This window comes from Hyperolius riggenbachi, chromosome 1 (genome assembly GCF_040937935.1).
Source record: "Hyperolius riggenbachi isolate aHypRig1 chromosome 1, aHypRig1.pri, whole genome shotgun sequence".
Lineage (NCBI taxonomy): Eukaryota > Metazoa > Chordata > Amphibia > Anura > Hyperoliidae > Hyperolius > Hyperolius riggenbachi.
Genome location: NC_090646.1, coordinates 193,159,739 through 193,177,020, shown reverse-complemented (window position 1 = coordinate 193,177,020; position 17,282 = coordinate 193,159,739). Strand labels below are relative to the sequence as shown.

General features: G+C 43.6%; 1 protein-coding gene across 2 annotated transcripts in view; it reads right to left on the bottom strand.

The window, feature by feature from the left end:
- ZNF330 (zinc finger protein 330) overlaps positions 1 to 17,282 on the bottom strand; it is a 109,138-nt gene that overhangs the window by 30,037 nt on the left and 61,819 nt on the right. For both annotated transcript variants that reach the window (XM_068279443.1, XM_068279434.1), the window contains 3 exons: positions 13,042 to 13,175; positions 873 to 892; positions 670 to 740 (listed from right to left, as the gene is read on the bottom strand). In XM_068279443.1, coding sequence (XP_068135544.1) covers positions 670 to 740; positions 873 to 892; positions 13,042 to 13,161 — 211 coding nt within the window. In that variant the 5' untranslated portion in view covers positions 13,162 to 13,175. The remainder of the gene's footprint in view (positions 1 to 669; positions 741 to 872; positions 893 to 13,041; positions 13,176 to 17,282) is intronic.

The window sequence follows — 17,282 nt, the reverse complement described above, 5'->3', positions numbered from 1 at the left end:
GGTCTAAGGCCCCATTCACTCTTGCAAAATGCGAAACACTAGTGCTTTTGCTAGCGTATTGCTCTAGCGATTAACGCGAAAAAAAAAAATCGCCATTCACACGTGCCAATTTTTCACAATCGGAATTACCGCTTCGATAGCACTAAACGCGATCGCTGGAAAATTGCCTGAAAATGGTGCAGGATACAAATTTGCGTTTGGCGAAATGCGGTAATCGCGGGCGATTAACGCAAATCGCCCAAGTGAGAACAGGCCCATAGAGTATTATGGCACTAGCGCTTTAAAAAGCGCTAGCGCTTGAGCGGTTTGCAGAAATCGCAGGCAAAACGCTCAGATGTGAACGGTGCCTAAAGGATTTTACTACATACACTGCAACTGTTGATGCATACTAAACTTTTATAAGCTTTCCTATTCATATAAGGGTGGATGGTCTCAAAGCAGTATTTTTTTTTATTTATCTGTGTGACAGTGCAACCATCCCATATTTGTGCATACTGAAAGTAATAACATGAATGATTACAGAAACAGGTACTTGTATGAGCTGTATGTAAAATGCTGTTAATGCTCCTTCATTGAATACGCAAGTGAGAAAACTGATCATGTTCTGCATGTGCCTGAGGTTTGGCTTCTACATAAACAGAATAGGCATGAAGTCAGGGCTGCACTTACCACAGTGAGCACACATGGGGAGCTTCTGTACAGAACTGCAGAAATAGCAGAAAGCTCTGTTCTTCTGTCGCCTTCATCCACACATAAAGAAAAACAAACATTAGCCAGCTTTAAAAAAAAAAAAAAAAAAAAAAAAAAATATTGACAAGCTGTTTGAAAAACAGCAACGGGGAAGAGAATGCTAATAAAAAGTCACAACGTACCTTTGGCATTTGTCACATTCCTATAAAAACAAAGAGAAGAGTGTCTGTCAGAACACAACAAGCATTTACATAGCAAAGTCCCAACAGTGCTTACTTAAGCATCGCTTTACGTTCTACAAGAAGAATGACTCCCGCAGTGAAGATTATTGCGCTTCAACGTATGCGCTTAGCAGGCAAGTCTATGCCCATCATTGGTAGGAAATGTAAATGTGTGGCAGCTCTTGGTAAATTATTTCTAGCGACTCTCAGAGTTCTATCTTTTTACACCTGCTCATAACGAGCACCCAGAGGACAGATGACACATTATGGCAGTCAGGGGAACAATAGGTATGAAGACGGCAAAGCATTCATTATATATTGTGGATGCCTCATAAAGGAAAAAGCAAAGCAACAAAAACTTGGATCGATTCAGTCTGTCTAGGAAACATTGACTTGTTCTTTCTCCATGGACCATTGTTATTTTTCTTCTAAATGCCACCATGGCATATTTTTTTAGAAGTGTCTGTTCACTAAAACAGAATTGGAATGGTAGAGCAGTCAGCCGCAGCTCAAGAGTGACCTCTTGAGGCATGTTTAAGAGATCTCACAGCAGAACTAATTCAAAAGCGGACACAAAACACATGGTTGAGTCTGATGAGTAAGTGGATGAATTATCATAGCAATTCAGAAGCCATTTAACCTCTAGGAGGTAATAGGCAACTTTGAAGAGAGGAATACAGGCGCTGCCACTGCTGACTTGTTCTTCCAGAACTGCTAGTAGAGACAAGAGGACGTCTCTAGAAAATGCAAATAAATATAAGAGCGCTGCTGTCTGCAAGTAGTGCCATATAAAATCTCAATCACACAAACTTGAACAAGGCAAATTCTAATGGTAATCAAGATGATAACTCATTATACAGACTGTATAGATGGTGGATAAAATGTATTTTTCATGGGCCAAACATGCTTTCCAGTTTAGTACTGTTTGCTTCCTCTCCTCACAGAATTCAGCTAGTAAGCCAGGTATGACCACATAGCATCCAAAGTAGTAACAGCAGATGCTAGACTACATTTCCCAGAATCCCACATTACAGTAGAAACCCTGTATCTACATGAGTAGGTGGGTGGTTCACGTAGTCACAAGAAGATTGTGAGCAACTGTACTTCTGTATGTTACAAAAGATGTTAGAGACAAGAGAGGTCCTGAAGCACACCAAACGTGAAAAGGGATTTTAGAGGTTGACATTTATTTCCTTGTAGAGAATACCAGTTACCTGGAAGTCCTGTGGATCATCTGCCTCTAATATATTTAGCCATTGACCCTGAACAAAGTTTTCTTGGCAGAATACAACTGAGAGTAAAGGGAGATAAAATACATGCACAATTGACCCTTTTCTAACACTGGGGGCCATATGCAATTCTCTTTTTCACCTGAGTTTTCACCTAGGAGATAATTTTTCATCTTTGATTTTAACCACTTGAGGACCTAGGGCTTTCTACCCCTTAAGGACCGGCCACTTTTTTTCCATTCAGACCACTGCAGCTTTCACGGTTTATTGCTCGCTCATACAACCTACCACCTAAATGAATTTTGGCTCCTTTTCTTGTCACTAATAAAGCTTTCTTTTGGTGCTATTTGATTGCTCCTGCGATTTTTACTTTTTATTATATTCATCAAAAAAGACATGAATTTTGGCAAAAAAATGATTTTTTTAACTTTCTGTGCTGACATTTTTCAAATAAAGTAAAATTTCTGTATACATGCAGCGCGAAAAATGTGGACAAACATGTTTTTGATTAAAAAAAAAACCCATTCAGTGTATATTTATTGGTTTGGGTAAAAGTTATAGCGTTTACAAACTATGGTGCAAAAAGTGAATTTTCCCATTTTCAAGCATCTCTGACTTTTCTGACCCCCTGTCATGTTTCATGAGGGGCTAGAATTCCAGGATAGTATAAATACCCCCCAAATGACCCCATTTTGGAAAGAAGACATCCCAAAGTATTCACTGAGAGGCATAGTGAGTTCATAGAAGATATTATTTTTTGTCACAAGTAAGCGGAAAATGACACTTTGTGAGAGAAAAAAAAAAAAAAAAAAAATTCCATTTCTTCTAACTAGCGACAAAAAAAATGAAATCTGCCACGGACTCACCATGCCCCTCTCTGAATACCTTGAAGGGTCTACTTTCCAAAATGGGATCATTTGTGGGGTGTGTTTACTGTCCTGACATTTTGGGGGGTGCTAAATTGTAAGCACCCCTGTAAAGCCTAAAGGTGCTCATTGGACTTTGGACCCCTTAGCGCAGTTAGGCTGCAAAAAAGTGCCACACATGTGGTATTGCCGTACTCAGGAGAAGTAGTATAATGTGTTTTGGGGTGTATTTTTACACATACCCATGCTGGGTGGGAGAAATATCTCTGTAAATGACAATTTGTTAATTTTTTTTACACACAATTGTCCATTTACAGAGATATTTCTCCCACTCAGCATGGGTATGTGTAAAAATACACCACAAAACACATTATACTACTTCTTCTGAGTACGGCGATACCACATGTGTGGCACTTTTTTGCACCCTAACTGCGCTAAAGGGCCCAAAGTCCAATGAGTACCTTTAGGATTTCACAGGTCATTTTGAGAAATTTCGTTTCAAGACTACTCCTCACGGTTTAGGGCCCCTAAAATGCCAGGGCAGTATAGGAACCCCACAAATGACCCCATTTTAGAAAGAAGACACCCCAAGGTATCCCGTTAGTAGTATTGCGAGTACATAGAAGATTTTATTTTTTGTCACAAGTTAGCGGAAAATGACACTTTGTGAAAAAACACAATTAAAATCAATTTCCGCTAACTTTTGACAAAAAATAAAATCTTCTATGAACTCGTCATACACCTAACGGAATACCTTTGGGTGTCTTCTTTCTAGAATGGGGTCATTTGTGGGGTTCCTATACTGCCCTGGCATTTTAGGGGCCCTAAACCGTGAGGAGTAGTCTTGAAACCAAATGTCGCAAAATGACCTGTGAAATCCTAAAGGTACTCATTGGACTTTGGGCCACTTAGCGTACTTAGGGTGTAAAAAAGTGCCACACATGTGGTACCGCTGTACTCAGGAGAAGTAGTATAATGCGTTTTGGGGTGTATTTTTACACATACCCATGCTAAGTGGGAGAAATATCTCTGTAAATGACAATTGTTTGATTTTTTTACACACAATTGTCCATTTACATAGAAATTTCTCCCACCCAGCATGGGTATGTGTAAAAATACACCCCAAAACACATTATACTACTTTTCCTGAGTACGGCGGTACCACATGTGTGACACTTTTTTGCAGCCTAGGTGCGCTAAGGGGCCCAACGTCCTATTCACAGGTCATTTTGAAGCATTTGTTTTCTAGACTACTCCTCGCGGTTTAGGGCCCCTAAAATGCCAGGGCAGTATAGGAACCCCACAAGTGACCCCATTTTAGAAAGAAGACACCCCAAGGTATTCCGTTAGGTGTATGGCGAGTTCATAGAAGATTTTATTTTTTTTGTCACAAGTTAGTGGAAAATGACACTTTGTGAAAAAAAACCAATAAAAATTAATTTCCGCTAACTTTTGACAAAAAATAAAATCTTCTATGAACTCGTCATACACCTAACAGAATACCTTGGGGTGTCTTTTTTTTCTAAAATGGGGTCACTTGTGGGGTTCCTATACCGCCCTGGCATTTTACGGGCCCAAAACCGTGAGTAGTCTGGAAACCAAATGTCTCAAAATGACTGTTCAGGGGTATAAGCATCTGCAAATTTTGATGACAGGTGGTCTATGAGGGGGCGAATTTTGTGGAACCGGTCATAAGCAGGGTGGCCTTTTAGATGACAGGTTGTATTGGGCCTGATCTGATGGATAGGAGTGCTAGGGGGGTGACAGGAGGTGATTGATGGGTGTCTCAGGGGGTGGTTAGAGGGGAAAATAGATGCAATCAATGCACTGGGGAGGTGATCGGAAGGGGGTCTGAGGGTTTGGCCGAGTGATCAGGAGCCCACACGGGGCAAATTGGGGCCTGATCTGATGGGTAGGTGTGCTAGGGGGTGACAGGAGGTGATTGATGGGTGTCTCAAGGTGTGATTAGAGGGGGGAATAGATGCAAGCAATGCACTGGCGAGGTGATCAGGGCTGGGGTCTGAGGGCATTCTGAGGGTGTGGGCGGGTGATTGAGTGCCCTAGGGGCAGATAGGGGTCTAATCTGATAGGTAGCAGTGACAGGGGGTGATTGATGGGTAATTAGTGGGTGTTTAGGGTAGAGAATAGATGGAAACACTGCGCTTGGGTGGTGATCTGATGTCGGATCTGCGGGCGATCTATTGGTGTGGGTGGGTGATCAGTTTGCCCGCAAGGGGCAGGTTAGGGGCTGATTGATGGGTGGCAGTGACAGCGGGTGATTGATGGGTGGCAGTGACAGGGGGTGATTGATGGGTGATTGACAGGTAATCAGTGGGTTATTACAGGGGAGAACAGATGTAAATATTGCACTGGCGAATTGATAAGGGGGGGTCTGAGGGCAATCTGAGAGTGTAGGCGGGCGATTGGGTGCCCGCAAGGGGCAGATTAGGGTCTGATCTGATGGGTAACAGTGACAGGTGGTGATAGGGGGTGATTGATGGGTGATTGATGGGTAATTAGTGGGTGTTTAGAGGAGAGAATAGATGTAAACGCTGCGCTTGGGTGGTGATCTGATGTCGGATCTGCGGGCGATCTATTGGTGTGGGTGGGTGATCAGATTGCCCGCAAGGGGCAGGTTAGGGGCTGATTGTTGGGTGGCAGTGACAGGGGTGATTGATGGGTGATAGGTGATTGGCAGGTGATTGACAGGTGATCAGTGGGTTATTACAGGGAAGAACAGATGTAATTAATGCACTGGTGAATTGATAAGGGGGGGTCAGAGGGCAATCTGAGCGTGTGGGCGGGTGATTGGGTGCCCGCAAGGGGCAGATTAGGGTCTGATCTGATAGGTAAAAGTGACAGGTGGTGATAGGGGGTGATTGATGGGTGATTAGTGGGTGTTTAGAGGAGAGAATAGATGTAAACAATGGATTTGGGAGGTGATCTGATGTCGGATCTGTGGGCGATCTATTGGTGTGGGGGGGTGATCAGATTGCCCGCAAGGGGCAGGTTAGGGGCTGATTGATGGGTGGCAGTGACAGGGGGTGATTGACAGGTGATCAGGGGGATAGATGCATACAGTAAACAGGGGGGGGTGGTCTGGGGGGGGGGAATAAAAAAAAAATAGCGTTGACAGATAGTGACAGGGAGTGATTGATGGGTGATTAGGGGGGTGATTGGGTGCAAACAGGGTTCTGGGGGGTGGGCAGGGGGGGGTCTGATGGGTGCTGTGGGCGATCTGGGGCAGGGGGGGGAGAAATCAGTGTGCTTGGGTGCAGACTAGGGTGGCTGCAGCCTGCCCTGGTGGTCCCTCGGACACTGGGACCACCAGGGCAGGAGGCAGCCTGTATACTACACTTTGTAAACCTTACAAAGTGTATTATACACTTTGTATGCGGCGATCGCGGGGTTAACATCCCGCCGGCGCTTCCGTATAGCCGGCGGGATGTTGCGGCGACAGGCGCCGGCGGAGGATCGCGTCACGGATGACGCGATCGCTCCGCCCATGCCCTTAAATGGACCGCCGCCTCTGTGGGTGAGCCGGTCCTTAAGGGCTCCACTTCCCGGCCGCCTCTGTGCGTTAGGCGGTCGGGAAGTGGTTAAATAACTTTCCAGCACTTTTCAACTAAAAAAGTACCAAAAAGTTGGTGAAAAAGTACTATCAAAATTATTTTAATCATTTTCTTGCCTTCTGGGGGCTTAAAAGGCTTTTATTGACAAGTTTAAAAATATCACCTAGGAGAAAACACAGGTGAAAAAGTGAATTGCATATGGCCTGGGACACCTATTAGGCTGCTGCTACTGACTGAGCAGAGACAACAAAACATTCAATCTACTTTGTAAATATTTAACTATAAAATAAAACCATGGGATATCTAAAAAAAAAAAAAAAAAAAAAAAAAAGATCATTTTAAGGAGTAGGAGGATAAATACAATCGGTTTATTTTTACCTCGGGTTAATTTTAAAAGGAAAGAAGTATGTCAGCCTCCATACCCTGTTCACTTCAGGTGTGCTTTTAGCCTGTATGGATAGGGCCACTGCTGCAGGAAGTCAACGCTGCATAATGTGCTATTTAATTAGCAAAGCTAATTTCCAAATGTAATACTAATAAATGATTAGCAAGATTTCCTTCAATAATTGCTTGCTTCAATTTTGGGTTTAATTGAGCTTCAAATATTATAAGCTGTCTAGGAAATATAGCAGAGGGCGATTATTATTATACGGTAGTTGGTAACCCTCCTGGAGGTAACCCCGAACGTAGTTCGGGGTAAGCCGTAAGCTAAGCCGCGCAGGAGGATTTCTCAGGGCCTGCTGGGCCGATTTGCATAATTTATTTTTTTTGTGCTACAAGCAGCTAGCACTTTGCGCAGACCCCGCCGCGCAGCCGCCCCCAGACCCCGCCGCGCAGCCAGGCAGCGCTGAGGGGTGGATCAGGACTCCCGATGAAGTCACGACATCGATGACGTCATCACGACCGTCAACCATGGCGATGGGAAAAGCCCTCCAGGAAATCCCGTTATTTGAATCGCAGATCGCCGGAGGCGATTGGAGCAGGTGGGGGGATGCCGCTGCACAGCGGCTATCATGTAGCAAGCCCTAGGCTCGCTACATTATTGAAAAAAAACAAAAACAACTGCTGCGCTGCCCCCTGGCGGTTTTTAATAGACCGCCAAGAGGGTTTTTAAAGCAACTGTATAATGACAGGAATTAAAAAACGTATATTTTAAAAAATGGGCAGAAGGTTGCAAATCTTCAGGTAAATTTTACATTCCACACTATGCAATAGGCTCAGCAACGCGTTAGAATATTAAGAGTCATGAATAGTCTATTTACAGTCACTCAATCAAATTAAATACAGTGGTGTGAAAAACTATTTGCCCCCTTCCTGATTTCTTATTCTTTTGCATGTTTGTCACACTTAAATGTTTCTGCTCATCAAAAACCGTTAACTATTAGTTAAAGATAACATAATTGAACACAAAATGCAGTTTTAAATGATGGTTTTTATTATTTAGTGAGAAAAATAACTCAAAACCTACATGACCCTGTGTGAAAAAGAAATTGCCCCCTGAACCTAATAACTGGTTGGGCCACCCTTAGCAGCAATAACTGCAATCAAGCGTTTGCGATAACTTGCAATGAGTCTGTTACAGCGCTCTGGAGGAATTTTGGCCCACTCATCTTTGCAGAATTGTTGTAATTCAGCTTTGTTTGAGGGTTTTCTAGCATGAACCGCCTTTTTAAAGTCATGCCACAACATCTCAATAGGATTCAGGTCAGGACTTTGACTAGGCCACTTCAAAGTCTTCATTTTGTTTTTCTTCAGCCATTCAGAGGTGGATTTGCTGGTGTGTTTTGGGTCATTGTGCTGCTGCAGCACCCAAGATCGCTTCAGCTTGAGTTGACGAACAGATGGCCGGATATTCTCCTTCAGGATTTTTTGGTAGACAGTAGAATTCATGGTTCCCTCTATCACAGCAAGCCTTCCAGGTCCTGAAGCAACAAAACAACCCCAGACCATCACACTTCCACCACCATATTTTACTGTTGGTATGATGTTCTTTTGCTGAAATGCTGTGTTACTTCTACGCCAGATGTAACGGGACACGCACCTTCCAAAAAGTACAACTTTTGTCTCGCCGGTCCACAAGGTATTTTCCCAAAAGCCTTGCCAATCATTGAGATTTTTTTTAGCAAAATTGAGACGAGCCTTAATGTTCTTTTTGCTTAAAAGTGGTTTGCGCCTTGGATATCTGCCATGCAGACCGTTTTTGCCCAGTCTCTTTCTTATGGTGGAGTCGTGAACAATGACCTTAATTGAGGCAAGTAAGGCCTGCAGTTCTTTAGATGTTGTCCTGGGGTCTTTTGTGGCCTCTCGGATGAGTTTTCTCTGCGTTCTTGGGGTAATTTTGGTCGGCCAGCCACTCCTGGGAAGGTTCATCACTGTTCCATGTTTTTGCCATTTGTGGATAATGGCTCTCACTGTGGTTCGCTGGAGTCCCAAAGCTTTAGAAATGGCTTTATAACCTTTACCAGACTGATAGATCTCCATTACAGTACTTTGTTCTCATTTGTTCCTGAATTTCTTTGGATCTTGGCATGAGGTCTAGCTTTTGAGGTGCTTTTGGTCTACTTCTCTGTGTCAGATAGCTCCTATTTAAGTGATTTCTTGATTGAAACAGGTGTGGCAGTAATCAGGCCTGGGAGTGCCTACAGAAATTGAACTCAGGTGTGATAAACCACAGTTAAGTTATTTTTCAACAAGGGGGGCAATCACTTTTTCACACAGGGCCATGTAGATTTGGAGTTTTTTTTTCTCACTAAATAATAAAAATCATCATTTAAAACTGCATTTTGTGTTCAATTATGTTATCTTTGACTAATAGTTAACGGTTTTTGATGAGCAGAAACATTTAAGTGTGACAAACATGCAAAAGAATAAGAAATCAGGAAGGGGGCAAATAGTTTTTCACACCACTGTATATACACCCAAGATACCTTTTGAAAGCGTGGAAGAGGAAGCCTCATCTGATTTCAGAAAACAGGTGAAGACCTGCCCCAATCTTACTGCACCATTTGTGAAACACCTTAAAGGACACCAGAACTGAAGAGGATATTGAAGCTGCCATATGTATTTCCTTTTAAATACAAGTTGCCTGGCAGTCCTGCTGATCTTTTTGGCTAGATTAATGGTGGTCAGTTGCAGTGCTGCTCGGATACCACTTTTCACTATCTGGATCTAATTCGGATCCGGATACCCAGATATCTGATCCGGGTCGGATATCCGAGTTCAAAATTTTCTAATCCAGATCCGAACCGGATATCCGACCTCAGTATCCGCCCGGATTCGGATATCTGGACAGAAAACCGGAAGTGACCTGAAAATGGCTTAAAATGCTTCCAAAAGTCTCTTCAAATGGCCAAAATCCCTTTCGGAGGTCTCTCTCTCAGGAATTTTTGCCATTAAAGGATACCACAGCCCACAAGCTGTGGTAAAATAACTGCAGCATGGTGTAGGAAAAAAAAAAGGACATACTCACCGCTTATTATGAAAGTGCCCGTTTCCTGTTTATCCCAACTCACTCCCCCTCCGCTCTCTCTCCAAATCGCCGCTCCCAGCGTGACTCCAGCTAGCATGTCACGCTAGCTTTATTAGTGGAGCGCACACGCTGGGCAGGGAGGAGGCGGGGGAGTGTCCGATCTTCTGCCGTTATCATGTGACGGCAGAAGGGAAGATGATTGGACATACTGCGCATGCGCAGAGCAGTATGTCCGGGTCAGGGGTCAGAAGAGTCGGCCGGTACCGGGAGCTGTAGCAGACGAGCGGGACCCGACGGCAGGGAGCGAGGGGAGCGATGAGTATGTCCTTTTTTTCCCTACACCATGCTGCAGTTATTTTACCACAGCCTGTGGGCTGTGGTATCCTTTAAAGGTGATTTTGACTTCTGGTCGGATATCTGAACTAACTATCTGCCCGGATTTCAGATGTGAAATGCCAGTTTGCTCGGATAGTCTATTCGGATTTTACAAAATATCCGAATTGCTATTCAATGTTCGGATAGTGGAAAAAGTTCAGATTATCTGGGTAGTTCGGATATCCGAAATCTTGCTAAACACCACTGGTCAGTTGCATAATGTACATGTTATGAGTGCAAATTGCAATGGAGATTGGACATAGACTTTAATACAAAGCCTGCATGCAGCAAGTTAGAATAACATGATCAGTTACAACCCAGTACTGTGAACAGCCCTGTAGAACTGTATGGGCAATGAGTTGGCATGCAGAATTAGTCTGCAACGTAAATGAGCACTGTGAGCTAGGCCTTAGGCTGCAGTAGTGTCTAAATACGGTGACCATACGTCCCACTTTACCCGGGACGCGTCCTGCCTTCGGGGGGCGCTGTCCCAGGCTGCATGAGGTCCCAGGGAAACGTACCGCTTTTAGCAGAGGGACGTCCCGGCCCCGGGACTCTGGCCACCGTACTGGATGAACTAGCCGCAGTGTCTCATAGACGCTGCGCTAGTTCATTCCCCGCAGCCTCGCTCCAGCAGCCTGCATTGTCCTCCTCCGGCAGGCACAGGCAGAGCAGGGCTACGGGAAGATGGCACCCGGAGGCGGAGCCCTGAACTGGAGACTATTTGTGTCTCCAGTAAAGGGCTCCGCCTCCGGATGCCATCTTGCCGTAGCCCTGCTCTGCCTGTGAGCACGGGAGATTGGAGGAGGATCGTCCGGGGGAGCTGCACACACACCAGAGGCCGGCTGCGTGAGGGGGACTTCTGTCAGGTGAGTAAATGCTTTTTTTCCCTAGGTGAAATGTGCCCCCATTGGCGTTTATTTTGTGCCAACATGTTTGCTCCCATTGACGTTTATTTTGTGCGGACGTCTGCCCCCATTGCATTTATTTTGTGCTCACATGTTTGCCCCCATTGCGTTGCTGATATGTTGCCCGCAATGCGTTTATTTTGTGCTGAAATGTTGCCCCCATTGCGTTTATTTTGTACTGACATGTTTGCCCCCATTGCGTTTATTTTGTGCTGACATGTTTGCCCCCATTGCGTTTATTTTGTGCTGACATGTTTGCCCCCATTGCGTTTATTTTGTGCTGACATGTTGCCTGCAATACGTTTATTTTGTGCTGACATGTTGCCCATTGTGTTTATTTTGTGGTGTCTGGGGTAACTGTTGCTGCATTTATTATTTAATGGTCATAGTTGGCTATGTTTGCTGCTTTGGGGTTACGGTATACTATTAAATAGCATCACACAGTTTCTGCACACCCATGATGCGAATCCTCGTTTGACCACATCATGGCGTAAACACTGCTTTCTTATGCCTCGCTGTTACATCATTATGTTAGCTCCGCCCATAGAATGTCATGGCCATGCCCATTTTTCCAGCCACCACATTTTCCGGCCCGGCAGCCCCCCATTTTTCGCCCCCCCCCGTCCCAGGTTAAAGGGGAACTGAAGAGAGAGGTATATGGAGGCTATCATGTTTATTTCCTTTTAGACAATACCAGTTGCCTGGCAGCCCTGCTGATCCTCTGCCTCTAATACTATTAGCCACAGCCCCTGAACAAGCAGGCAGCAGATCAGGTGTTTCAGTGGTTCAGACTTATAAGTCTGATCTGACAAGATTAGCTGCATGCTTGTTTCTGGTTTTAATCAGATACTACTGCAGAGAAATAGATCAGCAGGGATGCCAGGCAACTGGTATTGATTAAAAGGAAATAAACATGACAGCCTCCATATACCTCTCTCTTCAGTTCCCCTTTAAGCCTACAAAAATCTGGTCACTGTAGTCTAAATCACACACCTGAAACAAGCATGTGGCTAATCAAGTCAAACTTCAGTCAAACACCTGCATGCTTGTTCATGGTCCATGGCTGGAAGTATTAAAGGCAGAGGATCAGCAAGACAGCCAGGCAATTTGCATTGTTTAAAAGGAAGTAAATGTCAGCCTCCATATCCCTCTCAGTTCAGGTGTGCTTTAACCGACCAAGACCTTTTCTTAAAGGAAACCTGAAGTATCTATAAAAAAAAAAGTTCCACTTACCTGGGGCTTCTGCCAGATCTCTGCAGCCGCCCCGTCCCGCGCTTGTCCTCAACTATCCTCCGGTACCCCACAGCTGCTCACTTTCTCTTTCGCTGACTTGCAAGTCGATGTCCACTGCACCTGCGTGGCCCTGGCCGAGCGTGTCCTCGTTCGCAAACGAGGATGTGTGCAACCAGGGCTACGCAGGCGCAGTGGCTGGTGACAGGCTCAGTCATCAAACGCGAAAGTGAGCCACAGCGGGGGGCCGGAGGATCGCTGAGGACAAGCGCGGGCACAGGACGGCAGCAAGGAGCTGGCAGAAGCACCAGGTAAGTGAAACATTTTTTAATAGATACTTCAGGTTTCCTTAATAAGCTGTGTGTATTGCTGCATCCCATGCAGGCCAACGTTCAGCTCCTGTAACACAGAAGGATTTGGGAGAGATTCCTGCTTTTAATAGAGCTTTAATGATAAAGTCAATACAAATCTGCAAGATTACCATAGAAGAATTACAGGGATGTTTGGCAAGATCTACAGTGCCCCGGGCAGCTCGTAGCTGCTTTTCCCTTTCTTTGCGGCTTTCTGCCTTCTTCCGGGCACCAGTCTTCTTTTTGGGCATTTTTTTTAAACACTCTGTCAAAGATAAGAGATATTAGAGCTTCATTTCATTTAATCAATATAATCTTAACTGGAAAGGATAGCAACCAAAACAGGAAACACTTCGAGCAAACCTAAAGCGAAAATAAACATATGATATAATGCATTGGATGTGTAGTACTAGCAAAGAACTAATTATCCTATTGATTCCAATACAGGAAGAGTTAAGAAACTTCAGTTATCTATGCAAAAGAGGTTCTCTGAGCTCTCTGACCAGACTTGGGTCGGCTACAGGACTATTTTCTGGAGCATTTATACATCAAAGAAACAGAGACAGATTTAGAAAAGATTTTACTGCAGGGAAGTTCAAAGGGGCAATTCATTATATATTATTTTTTTGTCACTTCAGTGTCACTTTAAAGAGGAACTGTAGTGAAAATAATGCATAAAATGATTTTTCTTTTCTCCTACAATACTAATTTATAGATGATTTAGTCAGTGTTTGCACCGTGTATAAAATATTTCCTCTCCCTGATTTACATTCTGAAATGTATCACTGGTGGCCACAGCTTTAGTTCTGCCAGGGGATCTGTGTGGAATGTTATTACTGAGAGTTCTATGCACAGGGGGAGATGATGCTTGCTTGTCATTTGGAAGTTCAAAGAGTCATTAGCTCTGCTCTGTGTTAAAGTTTACAATACAGTGTATGGTTTCTAAATTGCAAATATGACAAAATGATGCAATGTTATAAAAAAAAAAAAAAAAAAGCAAAAAAAAAAGCTGTATATCTGAAAAAAATAAATAAAAATGAGACTATTTTCTTTAATGGTCTATTAATATCCATACTACACGTACAATTCATTATATCACAAGTTTTTTTGCCGCTTCAGTTTCACTTTAAAAGGAAATGTAATGAAAATAATGCATAAAATTGTTTTGTTTTTTTTTACAATATTAATTTAGATGATTTAGTCAGTGTTTGCCCCGTTGTATAAAATATTTCCTCTCCCTGATTTACATTCTGAAATGTATCACTTGTGGCTACAGCTTTAGTTCTGCCAGGGGATCTGTGTGGAATGTTCATTACTGAGAGTTCTATGCACAGGGGGAGATGATGCTTGCTTGTCAGTTGGAAACAGCCGTTATTTCCCATAAAAAAAGGTTCACGGACATGAAACGGTCAGGGCTATGGAATCACATTGTGGGAGGGTTTTCACCACAATATCAGCCATACAGAGATATGTCCCTGATCTATTCGAGAAAAGATAAACAGTTCTCAGGGGGAAGGGAGTATCAGCTACTGATTGGGCTGAAGTTCAATCCAGGGTTAAAGGTCCCTTTGGGGTGCATGGGCAGATCAACCAAGAGACAAGGAAAGGTGGGGGGGGGGGGGGGGCTGTTCATCCCTAAACACATGTTGCAATTGAATGGTTAATCGCACAGGCATACACCGCCTCTGCCAGACTGAAAAATGCATGCCCTGCATCCAAGACAAGTGCTAACATTTATTAAACTAGGAGGTACTTTAGCTTCCAATATGGTTTGCATGCAAAGTATATTATACTAGACACTTGCGCCACAGTGAGGCAGACCTCCGGGCAAGTGACCTAACCTAAATTTAAAACCTCAGGAGCAGCTATGCAAAAAAAATGTGTAATTTACATTTGGTAGAGCAGGTCTGCCTCACCGTGGTGCAAGTGTCTAGTATAATATACTTTGCATGCAAACCATATTGGAAGCTAAGGTACCTCCTAGTTTAATAAATGTTAGCACTTGTCTTGGATGCAGGGCATGCATTTTTCAGTCTGGCAGAGGCGGTGCATGCCTGTGCGATTAACCATTCAATTGCAACATGTGTTTAGGGATGCGCAGCCTCTCCCCCCCACCTTTCCTTAACTTTGTAACTATGTAACTGTCAGGTTAGCTGCTCCCAGCCCCTCCTCCTGAGCTTCCTGTTTGCATGATAAGTAGTAGCAGATTTGCATATTATTTGCATCTGAATTGAATGCGAAGTGTGCAGAAAGTCTATATAGGTGCTACACACTGAGCTGGTGGTCATTTCAGCTGCAGCCTTAGGCCACATACACACATCAGACCATAGTCTTTTGAAAATGAAAGATCACAGACCAATCTTACCACCCTTCATGTAGTATGAGAGCCATACTCTACACAGTCTATTCTATGGAGCTGAACTCCCCATCAGAAAAAAATCTTTGCATGATGCTGCACACACAGATGCTGTACAGACACAAAAGATCAGTATCTGCAAAAGATCTGTTCCTGCCAAAAATCCATTCCTGCAAATTGCAATGATAGTCTATGAGATCTGCAGATCATCATACACACATGATTTAACTGACATTCATCTGCAGATCAGATCCACCAGGATGGATTTTCAGATCTGCAGATGATTGCTTGATCTGCAGATGAATGTCAGTTAAATCATGTGTGTATGATGATCTGCAGATCTCATAGACTATCATTGCAATTTGCAGGAACAGATTTTTGGCAAGAACAGATCTTTTGCAGATACTGATCTTTTGTGTCTGTACAGCATCTGTGTGTGCAGCATCTTGCAAAGATTTTTTTTTGATGTGGAGTTCAGCTCCATAGAAAAGACTGTGTAGAGTATGGCTCTCATACTACATGAAGGGTGGTAAAATTGGTCTGTGATCTTTCATTTTCAAAAGACTATGGTCTGATGTGTGTATGAGCCTTTAGTGGTATGCGCTGGAGTTCTCCTTGCTGCTCAACCAAGAGACAAACCTATCTTTGATCTGAACAGAGAGATCTGTTGGCTGCCCATACACCAGATTTTTCATCAGGAATCTTTTAAGAATCGGTCTCGTGACATTGCCTCACTGCATCCGTGGCTGTCCCCCCATATAACATATGTGCCCCCCCCCCCCCCCCAATTCCCATCCATTAAACTATCTCACCTATCTGGCTGCCTGCCACTAGTGTCCACCTGCTTCCACATTTGCCCGACCACTCACTGCGGGGATATAGCACGTGATGCACGTGGGGTTCTATTGCGTATATCACTTGCCCAGATATTGCACGCCATTACCACCACATCAGCCAGAGATTTCCCAGCATGTGCGATTGATACAATGGACCGATTTTGGCATGCTTATTGTGGCACTGCTTTCCATCCATGTTAATTAGTCAACACTTGGCACTAATAAAATGTTTTAGGATAATCTGCACATTATCATTCAATCTCTTATCACTCAACAGTACTCACTGTATGCTGGATTGGGGGAGGGGGGGGGGGGGGGGTGTAGCAGTGTACGTGGAAAAAAAAAAACCTGATGGGCTCTTTTTGAAGGATATAGATATATATATATATATATAGATATATATATATATATATATATATATATATATATATATATATATATATATATATATAAAAACTTAGCACTAGGAACAGGGCATAGTACATACCCTAAAGGAGGTGTTCAGAAGCCCCATTCACTTCAATTGATCACCTCTTACAGCTCTAATGCTGGGTACACAATATGAGGTTTTCTGGCCGATTTACTGTCAGATCGGTTATTTCCAACTTGTCCGATTGGAAAGCAAATTGGACATAGAGATAATCGATCTGACAGTAAATTGGCCAGAAAATCTAATAGTGTGTACCCAGCATTAGTTCCCACCAAGAATAAAAACAGTAGTGGTCCCCTGACTAATCCAAGTGCATGTCGCTGTCAGCGGAAGATTTTAAACAGGCACTAATGTTTTATTCAGGGCTGTGGAGTCGGTCCAAAAATCCACCGACTCCGACTCCGACTCCTCAGTTTAGGATTCCACCGACTCCGACTCCACGACTCCGACTCCTCTAATTTGCATATTACATTTTTGTTGATTAAAAGTATGTAACATGAAATTCGTCTCTTAACTGCCAACGCTTAGGAATTTTACAAGACAACTGAAGTGAGAAGGATATGTAGACTACTATATTTATTCCCTTTAGACTAAAACTAGTGCTTGGTAAGAGTACTTGTAAAAGGTACAAACCGGAACAAAGAACATCTATCAGGCCCTAGGCAATGTAAGTGTGGGTACATGTAAGAATGATGTGCAGGTACTCTGCAGGGGAATGAGGAGATTGTAAACAGACAACACCTCTGTGTT